Source organism: Herpailurus yagouaroundi, unplaced genomic scaffold (genome assembly GCF_014898765.1).
Source record: "Herpailurus yagouaroundi ecotype Mexico unplaced genomic scaffold, PumYag 163, whole genome shotgun sequence".
NCBI classification, from domain to species: domain Eukaryota; kingdom Metazoa; phylum Chordata; class Mammalia; order Carnivora; family Felidae; genus Herpailurus; species Herpailurus yagouaroundi.
Genome location: NW_024412404.1, coordinates 55987275 through 56000472, shown reverse-complemented (window position 1 = coordinate 56000472; position 13198 = coordinate 55987275). Strand labels below are relative to the sequence as shown.

The following is a 13198-nucleotide window of genomic DNA, read 5'->3' as shown; positions in this document are numbered from 1 at the left end:
GGAGGACATGGTCAAACAAGACCGGCCAAGAGTTTGTAATTGTTGAAGAAGGGTGAAGGGCGCATAGACTATTCTTTGACTTTACTTTTTACAGTTTGAAACTATGAGAAGTTATGAAAATATTAGCTCTCACCCTCCACCCCACAGAGATTCAAATTAATGAGTCTGGGCTTCAGCTCAGGCACTGGTATTTTTTGAAGGCTCCCCAGGTGTTTCTACTGCTCAACCAAGGTTGAAAACCATCGTAGTCGCTTATGTGAGACATGCTGGGAGCCTCCACTGAGACCAAGACAGAGGTGATGGAGGGAACTGGTCCATGGGAGGCCAAGGAACCAAGCACATGGTCTTTGATTAGATGGGGGAGGAGATGAGGAAGATGGAGAGGTCAAGGACATTGCAAAGATTTCAGGCTTGGGTGACTATGGGTGCTGGTCACTGGAGTAGGGAACGTGTCAGGCCTGGTAGCTTTGGGGATCTGGGGGAAGGCGACTTTTGGCGGAGACGCTCAGTGGGCAATTTGGCTTGCAAATCTACAGATCCACATTGAGACCCTGAAGCAGACACAGAAACTTGGGCCCCACAGCGCTGTCCCCCAAACCGAGACAAAGGTCAGGATGGCCGCAGCCAAGGGTGGCATTAGGGCCGCTAGAAAACAGCGGTCTCTCGGGAGCCTGGAAATACCCCACTCCTTTCATGACTGGTCTCCATTCCTTGCCCTCCCACCCACTGTCCACCTTCCTTGGATAGACACCCAAAGGGCGGTCTTCCAGGCTGAGGTGAGAGGCCTTCCTGCACAAGTGCTGAGAAATTCCTGCTCATTCCTACACCCTGTCCTAAAAGCCCATGCAGATCAAGCACCGTTTGTTAAACCAATGACTAGGAAATCTGAAGAAAGTCTCCATATGGTATCAAACATAGCTACACATGCCAGCAGCCGCTGGAGCCAGCAACTGTCAGATTGGCTTGAAATGACCAACACATGTTCATCCCACAAAAGTTCACTTAATGCCTGTAGGTGCCAGGCCCTGTGCTAGGAATCTCAGGGTCCTGGCCTCAGGGAGCTTGCATTCTAGCAGAGAAGTAGACAGTAAACAGGTACACAAACATAAGCTTTGGACTTTTAGAAAATGGGTTTTCAGCCAAGAGAAGGGGTCATGGAATCCAAGCGTCATCTTGGGGTGTCATCCAAGTTCCTCAGGCATTACCTGGTATACTAACCCAGGATCCCAGAATCAGAGAACTGACAGGGCTTCACTTTAAAGCAGCAGTCACCGAGGCCCACAGAGGAAGGTGGGTCACCCATGGTCACCCAGCAGGTGCAGACTTGCAGACAAGTCAGTACTCTCAAAGTCTGCGCTGGGCATCTCTTGAGCAACAATTTCATTCTCACCCTTATAAACGATGTGGCCTATCTTCTCCTTTGGGCAAACACAATCACTGGTCACAGAGGACCACAGGACCTCCCCGGGAGCAGGGACTTACCACTGAGTCCAGGAACTGAATGTAACACTCCAGCCCGGGCCTGGTTTCGCAGAACTGCCGGAAAAGCAGCCTCCCAATTGGCTGCTTGTCACATAAACTGCAGTAATCTCTGTCTGGAAACAGAGGGGGAAAAAAAAAGAATGTGGTGAGATGCAGGAGAGAGCCAGGCTGGGCCGTCCAATCAACCCACACCTGGATCCGGAGCCCCAGATGGATGGAGCAAGATGACTGGCAAATTCTCAGGACCCCTTATTTATCTCCAGGCTGTGCAGACTCAGAGGGGACAAGGGCGGTGTAGAGGAAGGACCAGTTATGACCCAAACTCTAGTTCCTAGCTCACTCCTCCTTCCTGATGCCAGATGCCAGCAGTTCTGGGGATGATGCCTCCACGCCTTGGGTGGCCGATCACCCTGTCACACTCCCCAGTTAGTGACTGGATAAGGGTGGCAGGCATGTAACCCAAGCCAGTTCCGATCAGAGTGGACCACAGACTGTGCCTGGGCACACCAAGCAGAAGTGCTCTCTCTCCCTCTGGGTGTTGGGGTGCATGGGGGTGAGGCCAGGGTCTACTTGCCATGTTCTTGACCCTGCAAGGAAAGTTGTTGTGATAATGAGGCTCACGCACAGAAGAGGTCAGAGCTGGGAAAAATGACACCCACCACCGTGTCCTCACGGTGTCATGAATCTCTGGATCAAACCATGCCTGCAGCTCAAACCACATCCGAAAAGTTGATTTATGAGCCGATTTCAAAATTACTTATAATCCAAAGCATTTCAAATTATGAAAACCCTGCATCTTCCAGCTGAGGAGCTAGAGGCATGGAAACGAGAAGTGACCAGCCCTCAGCCACTCAGCAGCCAAGAGAGTTCTAAAGAGGAAGTGTAGTGTAACACTCCCAGCCTGGACGCCTGGAGACCGGGTGTGAGCCAATGACCTGCTATGTGACTTTAAGCAACTCACTTGCTCTCTAGGCCTCAGTCTTCCTCTGAAAAATAAAGGCACACGTTGGAAGTAAGATGGGGGAGAGGGGATCTTCTGGTTCTTCCTTAATGATGCCAAAGCCTCCACAGGTGATTTCTTTGACCAGAAAGATGCTCAAAGGACCGACTGAGACACGGTGCCTCCTGCCCTCTCAAGCACTGAACACCGGATCTTTGATTGTGCAGCTGCACTAAAAACAGTCAGGTGACCTCAGGCCTCAGGAGCAAACCAGAAGGAACGACTGTATCCTCCTCAAATGCAGAGGAGGAGCAAGGGGGGGGGGGGGGGGAGTTCCTCTGGACATCAGGAACACAATAAGGATATGCATGCAACCATCACATCAACTCACTTTCACACCCAAAGAGCTTTACAGAAAGTAAAGCTCTGACTTGAAAGGAGAGTGGTGGCTGTGAGCACCGGCTCGGGAGCTAAACTGCCTGGGTTCAAACCCCAGCCTCACCAGTCACTGCCTGTGCCCTGAGGCAACTGACTTAACACTCTTATACCCCAGTTTCTCCATCTGTAAACTGGGGACAGTAGTCATACCTATCTTCTAGGACTGTCATGAGGACTAAGACAATGCATAGGAAAGACTCAGAACAGAGCATAACACATAGAAAGTGCTTACTAAACACCATGTCATCATTGTGTTTGTCGGGTTTTTGGTCTGTTCCATCTCCATTCCTTCAAGGAATCTCCGCTGAGTCTGCAAAAATCCAGCCCTGGGTTCCAAGGGAGCCGCACGACGGGCACATGACCCTGGGCTAACCAATCAGAGCCCTCATCTCCCAGCCACAAGACCGGATGAAGGACGGGCACCTGACTCAGCCCTAAACAATAAGAGGTCCCTGTTTCTGCCACAGTGATAGGTTCAGAAACAGACATGTGACTCAGTGCTAGCCAATCAGAGCCCTCTATCTCCAGGCCGCAACGGTGGTTCAAGGCATACGAGTTGAGTTGGTGGGAGTCCTGTAGAAGTTACAGGAAGGGCACTTGCTTCTCCTTTGGATGCCGAGGTCTCAGGACCAGTCCACCAAGAGCTGCCACAGTTGTCTCTCCCACTGAGCAGTGAGAACCCACAGAGGATGAAGCAGGGGAGAAAGCAGGACTGAGTGCCCAAGGAAGAAACCCCGTGGTGTGAACATCTCAGGAGCCCGTGAAGCCAGCCTCACCGAGGCCAGCCTGGTGCCTGCACATTTATTTACCCGACAGAATGTTGAAGTAATTTGGTGTTGGGTTTGTGTCTCTGGCAACCAAAAGAGCAAGTGCCTAGGCGTACAGGCTGGAGAGTTTTGCAGCCCACTTCTCCTCTCATGGGTAAACTGGCTGAAGGCAGAAACTGTTTTTGTGGGCAGTCACCAGTTCTAAGTACACTGTGTAAGGCACTCAAAAATTTCTCATTCTCTCCTGAGTGGATGCTTTGATCAACACAGATAGCCACCTTCCAAGTTCCCACTCTTGACCCCTCGTCAAGTGGTTTCGGGGATGAAACTCGCCTTGGACTGCTGCCTTAACTCCCTTACCTTTCCATGCACAGATGGTTCACAAATGGCCACTCCAACAAACATTTAACCCACCTCAATGTGTGCCAGAATTGTTTGGGGGGGGGGGGGAGGGAACGGGATGCAATCCCAGCCCTCAGGGGGCTTGGATTCTGTTGAACAGGGTGGAATGTGTGCGTGAGCAGACAAGATCCCAAGTGACAGTAATAAAATGTCAAGTTAGATGAGTGTTATCATCAGCCACAGCAGGGAATCTGGGAGGGAGGGAGCTAAGAGGGTGACAGGTCTGTGGCCTGCACCTGTTAGCATGATGCCCTGTAGATACAGCCTGTGTTCTCACTGCCTCCCACTGAACCTGATCCCCCCACCGAGGTGAGGAAAGCAAGCTACCTCATCCTTTCCCAATCAGCCGAACCTCCCCAGCACAGACAGAATGGAAGTAAAGTACCTTGTGTCAAACTCCAGTTTTATTCAGTTATGGCAGAGAGAACCGCATGGCTGATGTGATTTGAACGATGGGCCCCTCCCCATTTCCAAAAGCAATTAAGAGATTTCATGTACCATATTGTGATTCCTTAAGGGTTCATCTGACAGGATTTTTTCTCTCCATATGGCGTTTGCTGTCAGTATGGAAACAAGACTGTTATAAACTCGCAGCACAGTAAACACCATGTGATTCCAACACAAGCTGTCAGCACCTCAGTTCCATGCCTCTCCCAGCTGTACAGAGGATCCCAGGCAAGAAAGCCACTCACTGGAAGCCCGGAAAGAAAGAAAAGAATCGGTAATCATCTATTTGGATTCTTTCCTCAGGCTTCTATAAAGATAAATGCGCTTATCTTCTGAGGAAGCATTGCCACCACCACCACCAAAATCAAAACGCAACATTTGTGGTTCCTTTAGAAATAAAGACGGAGGCCATAGGAGGGAGGCTATGAATTTGGAAAGTGATCAGAATGACAGGAGGAGATGCAAATTGGCAAGTGCAAACCCAAGGTGCTGGTCGCTTCTGCAAAGTCAGACCATACAAGTTGGAAGCACAGGGAGGTCTGTAATACGTCTGCAGAGGGGACCTTTCTTCTCGGTTTCCACAGAAGCCTCCCTGTCATTGAAACCCAGCTTGCAAGGGCCCTGCCCACACCCCTCCTCCGAAGTGTGATCTGTTGGGCTTGGTGGGGAGGATCTTCCCAAAGAAGGGCAGAGCTTTTTCTCTCTGTCTCTGAATCTCTCTATCTCTCAGGCTGAGAGAACCCTGGGATGTTATGCACATAGGCATGCACGTGCTGCACACACACACACACACACACACACACACGCCCACTCTTCTAGAAAGTGAAAATCCTGCTTTGGGCTATGTGTCTCATTGACCCTTCCCTCCAAGCCAGAAAGAAGCTATCGTTATTCAAGTTATGAGGGAGCATCGGGCTCCTCTATCCCAAAGTACCCACCGATCATCTAATTATTCTAGCTTTACTCTTGTGGGTCCTTCATTTAACAAACTGTCATCCAAGCTCTCCTGATTTTTGATACAAGAAGGTTCCTTCAACTTTAAGCCTCTCTTCTTGAATTCAACAACTGGGGGGGTGTGTGGAAGAGTGGGAGGAAACATATCTTAAACTTACTGGCCGGTTAATGATCCAGTAATGGGCTTAGCGTTAACAGCTGGTGGTCAGTTGAGACCAAGAATGGGGGTGTGGCCTGTGTGACATGACATCTGACCTTCGCTGTGGTTAACAGAGGTCTAGTGGATATGGCAGGCTGGAGCATATCTAGAGGAAGGTGACTAGAAATGGGGAAGGCTCTAGGCCCCTTATAAGCTCTAGGACAGCGAGCTGTGTCCTTGATCAAAGGGCTGAGTGCCCCAGGGAGAGGCTGGGTTCACCAGCCCCTAGGTGCACACAGGAGTGTGGTGGGAGATAATATGTTGCAAAGGCAGGCTGGGCCCAGGAAAGGGCTGGGCTCCAAGGCCAAGGAGACTGGAATGGATTCAGTGTCCCACCACAGATCATATTAGAGCACATATTATTCAAGTACAGTGCACAGGATGCTGGGTAATGGGGTGGCGAGCAGGGAGCCTGCTCAAGAGCGGTATTAGTGCCCTTACAAAAGAGACTCCTGAGAGCTCCCTCACCTCTTCTGCCATGTGAGGACACAGCAAGCAGATGTGCGTTTGTGAACCAGAAAGCAAGCTCTCAGCAGACACCGAACCTGCTGGCACCTTGACTTTGGACTCTCAGCCTCCAGAGCTGTGAGAAAGAAATGTCTGTTGTTTCAAATACCCAGTCTGTGGTGTTCTGTTCCAGCAGCCGGAATGGACTTATTTGCTCTATCGTCTCGGGCAAGTCTCTTAACAGGGGCCCAGCCGCCTCACGTCTCACCCGGACATGCTGGGTTAGGCCGAGGCCGCCTGGGGGGATTAGCAAGACGGGAGAGCCCCTGCCCGGTGTCAGCACCTAGCAGGTCCCACATGAAAAGTCGCCCCTCAGACAGATCACAGCTCTTCTAGAAGACTCAAGAAATGGTGGCTTTTACTTCTCGGAAGGTTCAGAAAGAAAATGGGAGGTAGTCAGTGAAAGGGGACTGGACTCCACATCACACCAAAGAAGGCAAAGGCCGCCCCTCCTGTCGCTGAGCAGTGGACTCCCGGCTGGGAGAGGGCAGGGGCCAGGGCGCTGCCGGCCCTCCTCTGCCTCACTTGGAGCCTCCCTCTCAGAGAGAAGCCACACGTCCCCACAGCACATGGCCGAGGTTAGGCTCTCACAACCCAGTCAATTCCTTCAAGACTCATAACCCCCAGTGGACTCAGAACCAGGAATGATATTGATAGTGCAGATAAATAAATGCTGTCACTGTTTTCATTCTTTTCGAGTGACATGAGATGGGAACATACTTTCTTAATTAAGAGCTGTGGTATGCGGATGCTTGGAGGGCAACCAGATTTTCCCAACTGAAGGCCAGAACACAGGCAGCGAGGACAGCGTGGCTCCCCTCAGAAGGCCACAGACCCAAGTGAGCGAGGCCGCCACCCTCTGCCCCCGGCTGGGAGAGTTGGCCTCTGTCCCTCGCGGATGGGGAGCAAGGAGAAGTCACAGCTTGGGGGGGGGGTGTCGCTGACTGAAACCTGCTTGGGACTGGTTTCACTGTTGCCCCAGGCGCTCCTTGAACTTGGGCCAATGAAAATGCACGTTCCATTTCAGAAGTAAGAGCAAGAAAGGCGGCTTCCTGAGGAAATGGAAACGCTAACACCGGAGCCCTTGGAAATGAAACCACATGTTTATTGTACATGAGGGGTTGGAGGGTGGGGGGAGCCCCAAAGGCGATTTCTGGAGCCATTTTTCTACCAACTGGAGGTTTATATTACTTCATTTTGTTTCATTTTGTTTTATTTAACATTGTTTTTTCCAAAATACCAGGTTTTGGGGGTTGGTTTTGTTTTTAGGTTTTTGGTTTTTTTCGGGGGGTGGGGAGGCGCTGATGTGTCCTAAGGTAATTTAGGAAAACAGATGTGAGGAGAGTGGATTAGGCAGGGGCCACGAGCCCTTCACTTTGCCATACCCCAGGTCTACAACAATAAACAGAAAAGTGATTTGAAGAGAGCTTTCTCTTAAAAATTCCTGCCAAAGCTGGAAAAAACAATCAAGTGCTTGCTCTAAGGAAAAAGCTCTCTGACGTTTGAAAGGCAAGATAGCATCACGGATAACGGCAATTCCTCACAGCCCACCTCTTGGAAGGAGCAAGAGAGGGGAAGGGAAACATTTGGTATTTGGTCAGCTGAGCGGGTTCCTATTGCTTCAACAGAGATGTTTTTATGTGAAAAGAAAATGACATATGGCACATTACACAAACACACCCAAGCCAAGCCCCATCTTCCTGGGCCTCTTGTCCCCCTCATTCTGGTCTCGAGTTTTACTGCGAGTCTGGGAAAGAGCCGGGGCTGAGCTGGACAGGACACAGAGCATATGCCGTCGCCGCAGGGCCCTCTGGGCAATAATGGGGCCCCAGAGTCAGGCAATGACCTTTCCCTTATCCTCAAGGCCAAGAAAAGCAAACAATTTAGATATTCCCTTGCAGTGGTGATGAAACCAAGAATTGGGTGGGGGAGCGGAGGAGTGGGTGGTGCAGGTGGACCCAGGGAGCAGCCAGGTGGACAGAGACACTGTGCAGGCAGTGGCTGGGATGAGGGTGGCACGTTGGAAAGAGTCAGGGGCCGAGCTGGGACCCGGGTTCCAGGCCCGGCTCCTCTACCTGCCACCACCAGATGAGAGTCCCGAAGCACTGTGCTCCGAGCCCTCTTCTATGCTGTGAGCCCACTGCTCTGTGACTGGAAGCCTTCCTTCCACGCTAACACTAGCTGAGCGTGGCAAACCAAGGGCATTAGCAGGAAGGCCCCCGGTATATCAGCCGTGGTAGCTCCTGAAAAGCTCCCGGCAGAACGGAAGACATGCCGATGTGTGGCCTCTGGTTCTTTCTATGTGTCTAGATTTTCAGTATTTTTGCAAACAAGGGGAAAGCACCTGTTCTAAAAACACAGCTACAAAATCACTGAGACCAAGAAGGCCCTTGGAAGCAAAGGAGCTGTAACCACCAGATATGTCCCCCTTTTAGTTGCAGGACCCGGGTCACATGCAGGTGCTTATGGGCACTCCGTGTTCACCCCGAGTGGCCTGCGATGCAACCTTCTGGAGACTGGTGCCAGGCCTGCTGTGGCACTGGCCACTGGGACAGCCACACCAATGGTGGACGCTGTCCCTCCCTTGTGACCCAAGGCCCTCCCTTGCCCCACTCTGCCCACAACCAGCCTGAGGATGCCATTCTCTACGGTCGCATTCTTTCTACCAGCTCTTTTCTCCTTGAAAAAAAAAAATTGCCATGCAGATACAGGCAGTTTTAGGAACCGAAATACCCAGGCCACACCCGGGCCAACAGCATCAAATCTCTGGAGAGGCGTCAGGGGTTTTTAAAGCTCCCGGGGTGATTCCGGCTCTGTGTTAACTGTAAGGTCTGAGCTCACATTACAGCCCCAGCCCCTGGAGCAGTGCCTGGCTGGAGCAGAAATGCAGGTGTATGTGTCAACAGACAAAAGATGGAACCAGGGAATGAACAAATCAATGTGACGTGGAGGCCACTGGCTGCCAAACAGGGGAGTAGACGTCTCGGGCCCACACCCCGCCCCCCCGACACACCCCCCAGTGGTTGATCTGCCAGAAATGAAGGTCCCCCTGTAGAACTAGAAGACAGAGTCGTTCCTAGCAGGGCTTCAGTCCAAGAGAAACAAAAGGGCTCAGGGTGCCCGAGCTGAGGCAAGGCTGCATGCTATGCTCGGAGGGGACACCGGGGTGGGTCCAGAGCCCCCAGAAGTGAGGTGGGCCTGAACGTGGGGTCCTGCTCGACCCTGCTTTCCGGAAAGCTCAGCCAGAGCCATAGGAATGGGGCCAGGGGACTGGACTTTGCCTCCAGCACCTTCTCTGACCCCTCTATGACCTCAGACCCATTATTGTTGTCCCTGGACCTTGGTTTCCCCTTCTACAAAGTGAGCCTGATGAATGAGCGGAGCTTAAATGAACTCCCAATTTGGCAGTTCCTGTGAGGAGCCTCGTGGGGATGGAGACACCACGGGGCACGGGGCCTTTCTCCAACATCGGAACTCCAAGTAGAGCACACAACCTTCGGGGGCCTGCAGCCCACAAAGCTGCCTTCCCGCCCACATCTGCACTGTGACCAGCGCAGGAACAGAGCAAGCACACGCTTAGAGGCAAAATGTCCAGAAGGCCCAGGAAGGGTGCCGTCTGGGGGCCGGGAGCCCTGGTTTCTATCAAAGCCCACTACACTTTGCCACGAGGCCCTGGGGTTGTTACTCCCCGCTCTCTGTGCCTCAGTCTCTCTCGAGGGCTTTTCTGGTTTACTCTTGGATGGCGATGCCTGGCCCACCCTTACTGTGAGCTGCGCTGGCCTGGGAGGTGTGGGGGCCCTGAAGCCTCCAGGGCTGCGCCATCCAGGGCCCCAGGGACTGGCTTCACCTGGAGCTATGAGCTCATGAAGCAAAAGCCACGGCAGGGCGGGGCCAGGAAATGGCTGGGCAAGCAGGGGCCAAGGCAAATAGCAGCCTCTATACAGAGAGGCAGCTGCTTCTTCCTGGGCCGGGGGCCAGGGCCCAGTGAGGCTCACAGCTGTGCTGGCCAAGGTCACTTGAGAAATGAATGCCCGGGAAGGTGGAAGCAACTGATGACCTCCTGAAAGTCGTGACGTCTCAGGGTCTGAAGACCCCCAGCTACAATAATCCTCTTGCCATGAGCCCCATCAGAGACTCAGCCGACCTGAGTTTGTACACTTCCAGGAACTGGAAGTGCTTTACCTACAGAGTGTCCAGTGCTCTTTGTCAACATCATGTTAAGAGTCCATTCTTACTGTGAGGTCAAACCTGCCTTTCTGTAATACCTGCTCCTAGGTCCTCATTCTTGGGATGCAGAAAATGAATGTCAGGTGACAGTTATTCTCTGGTCCCGGGGCCCTCTTGCAGGTAAACTGGTTTCCTCTAGCCGCTACCTTATGACTTCCCAGAATACCAGCCACATGATGCACCTAAACTGTTTCCCCGGAGGGCTTGGCCCGCTGGAACCCGATCCAGGTTTTTGGCAATTAAACGTGAAACCGCGTCAACAGCTCCCATCAAGCCGTCCTGCCTAAGTCATCCCCAGACGCACGAGGGGCTAGAGCGGGGAAGATGTTCACGGCACAGAGTTCACCCGATGTCCATGTTCCAGACAAGAAACGGGAGAGGCATGTTGTTTCCGCAGAAACTAACACAGAGAAAGCTGCAGTCTTGATTCAGAATGCTTGGCTGAGCTATAGCTCAAGGGGGTGAGGATTCTAGACATGGACTTTTAGAGTGTTTTTGGCAGAGCTAGTTTCCAGAAAGAGATGACCTCTGGGCCAGGCAGCGGCTTTCCCACTTTGCCACTTGATGTATAACGACGATAGTAGGAACAATAATAGCTGACATGAATGGGCTGTTTGCTGTATCCCAGGCACCTTGCTAGGCATGTTACATGCTTGTTTCCTGCAGTCTTCCTAATAGGCCTATGAAAAGGATGCTATGATCAACCTATTTTTAGATGCCAACAGAGGCACAGAGAAGGATTAGCACAAGGCCACAGAGCAGCAAATGACAGAGGCAGGATTTGAACTCAGCTCTTCCTGGTAGTGGGACAACTGTTCTGGAACTTTTAGCTTCTAGGGATCCACAGCAGCAGCAGGCAAGGACCCGAGACCCCGAGAAGTGGGGCGAGATCTCACCGGTGGCACCATCTGGCAACTTCTGGGGGCTCCATGGGGAATGGGGCACCCCTGTAACCCGGACCTCCCTATGGCCAGGGGTCGTCCCACGATCACGGGCCCAAGGCTGCTCTGCACGCTGAGCCTGGGAGCTCCAGCCTCCACACACGAAGTACTGGAAAAGCCATGACAGCTCAGCGGCCGGCTATCAGCTGGACAGTTACACGCCGCGGGCTGGGCCAGCACAGGAGAATGATTTGGAATGCCTTCTCTCCTCTCCTCCTCCAGAACACCTGATCCAAGTATGCTGTCCCCTCCCTGGCTCTGAGCTCCTTCAGCTCCGAGGCCTGCAGCACACCTGTGATCACGTAACTTATGTGCTGTCTCTATTCCTCGGGCTCTTATCCCCAGAGTTGGCCTTGCCTCTTCGGCTGAGCCGCAAACTGTAAATTCTCTCTCCGCTGCCACCCCCTTTGGATCCTCTGTAGAGTCTGGGACAGTCTGGACACTATGAGGTCACCAATAAATATAGGATTGATTGAAGCAGAAGCAGCCATGAGAAAAGTTATTCACTGGGATCCTGTTTATACTTCTTTTGTCAAAACAAATCCCTTGCTCCTTGAAGATAGAAGTCTTAAAGTCCTTGGTGTCTAGAAGTAAATGCTTGGCTTTTAATAGGGTGTTGGAACTGCATTTCATAGCACATTCCTGGGCTTGGACCTACACGGAGGCAAGTCCTTAAGCCAACAGGACAGAAGTCCAAGCAGGGCCAGACCCAACTTGGAGCAGGCAGGGCCAGGCTGCCTTGTTCCCTGCAAAGCCCAGCACCTGGCACCGAGCCTGGCTGGAGCCGTGGCGCAGGAACATTCGACGAGTGAATGAATAGAATACATTAACGACCTAACTCATCAATTTGCTAGCCATTGGCTATGTCCTAACATACCTGTTTCCAAATTCCTCCCTGGGCTGGGTCAAGTTAACGAATGGAGCTGCCATACCGGAAATGGAGCCCCTTTCCAGCACTGACATGGCCCCCCTTCACAATGCAATAATGTCAGAGCTGGAGAAAGGGCATGTTGCAGAGCGTGGCCATCTACTCTGCAGAAAACCTGGAGGAAAGCCAGTCTGACACCCTCACCTCCCAGGTGGGGAAACTGAGGCCCGGGTAGGGAAAGGGTCTCATCTTATCCATCACCTCAGGGCTCGCTCAGCCGCCTCAGACGTTCCAACAGTGATCAGGGAGTGGAAGTCGTCTAGTAAAACTCAAAGACCCTCACCCAAGAGTCCCCCCCCAGGCCTGGCACAGAGACGCCCAGTCGAGTCTTTTAAAAGTCCCTCTTGGGATCTGGCATTTTGTGCGCGGGCAAGTGTAGCTGCTTCTGGCAGCCTGAAGACCTGTAATCGATGCCACACAGGTGCCTCATATACATCTTCAAGGGCCGTCTCTGCATGGAGCCGAGTGGAGGCTTTTAATCGTCAAGAAGAAAAAAAGCAAAATACCTCATGTGTTTTCATTTTTATCTAAGTAGAAGAGCACAATCAATTTGCAGCGTGCAGCACTGCTTCTCGCCAAAAACCACTTATTTTCAACGGAAGCTTTCTTTTTCTGTACATCCAAGTACAGAATCAAAGCATGCAGGACCCAAAAGCACATGTATTTTCTTTCGTCCCTTCTCTCTTTCTTTTTTCAGGGCCCCACGTATCTCTTAACTGTCTAGACCACGTAAGCACTGGCTCAGCCTGGAGCTCGGCTCTCCATTAATGCTTTTTCCCTTCCCTCTGGCTGCCAGGCTCGTGACAGACAGTTTGACAAATATTTAACCGCTGTTAAGCCTAATAGGGATCCTCCTCAGCGACTCAGCACAAGACAGATAACTGGGAACAGAAAAAAAGAAGTGACTGGGATGATCAGAGAATATTCCTATTCCTAACTGGTCTGAAAATGTAACCCATAATGGCT

The 13198-nt window shown here is 51.9% G+C and overlaps 1 protein-coding gene across 2 annotated transcripts in view; it reads right to left on the bottom strand.

The window, feature by feature from the left end:
* GRK5 (G protein-coupled receptor kinase 5) overlaps positions 1–13198 on the bottom strand; it is a 221995-nt gene that overhangs the window by 73491 nt on the left and 135306 nt on the right. For both annotated transcript variants that reach the window (XM_040486603.1, XM_040486604.1), the window contains exon 3: positions 1483–1595. In XM_040486603.1, the coding sequence (XP_040342537.1) occupies positions 1483–1595 (113 nt within the window). The remainder of the gene's footprint in view (positions 1–1482; positions 1596–13198) is intronic.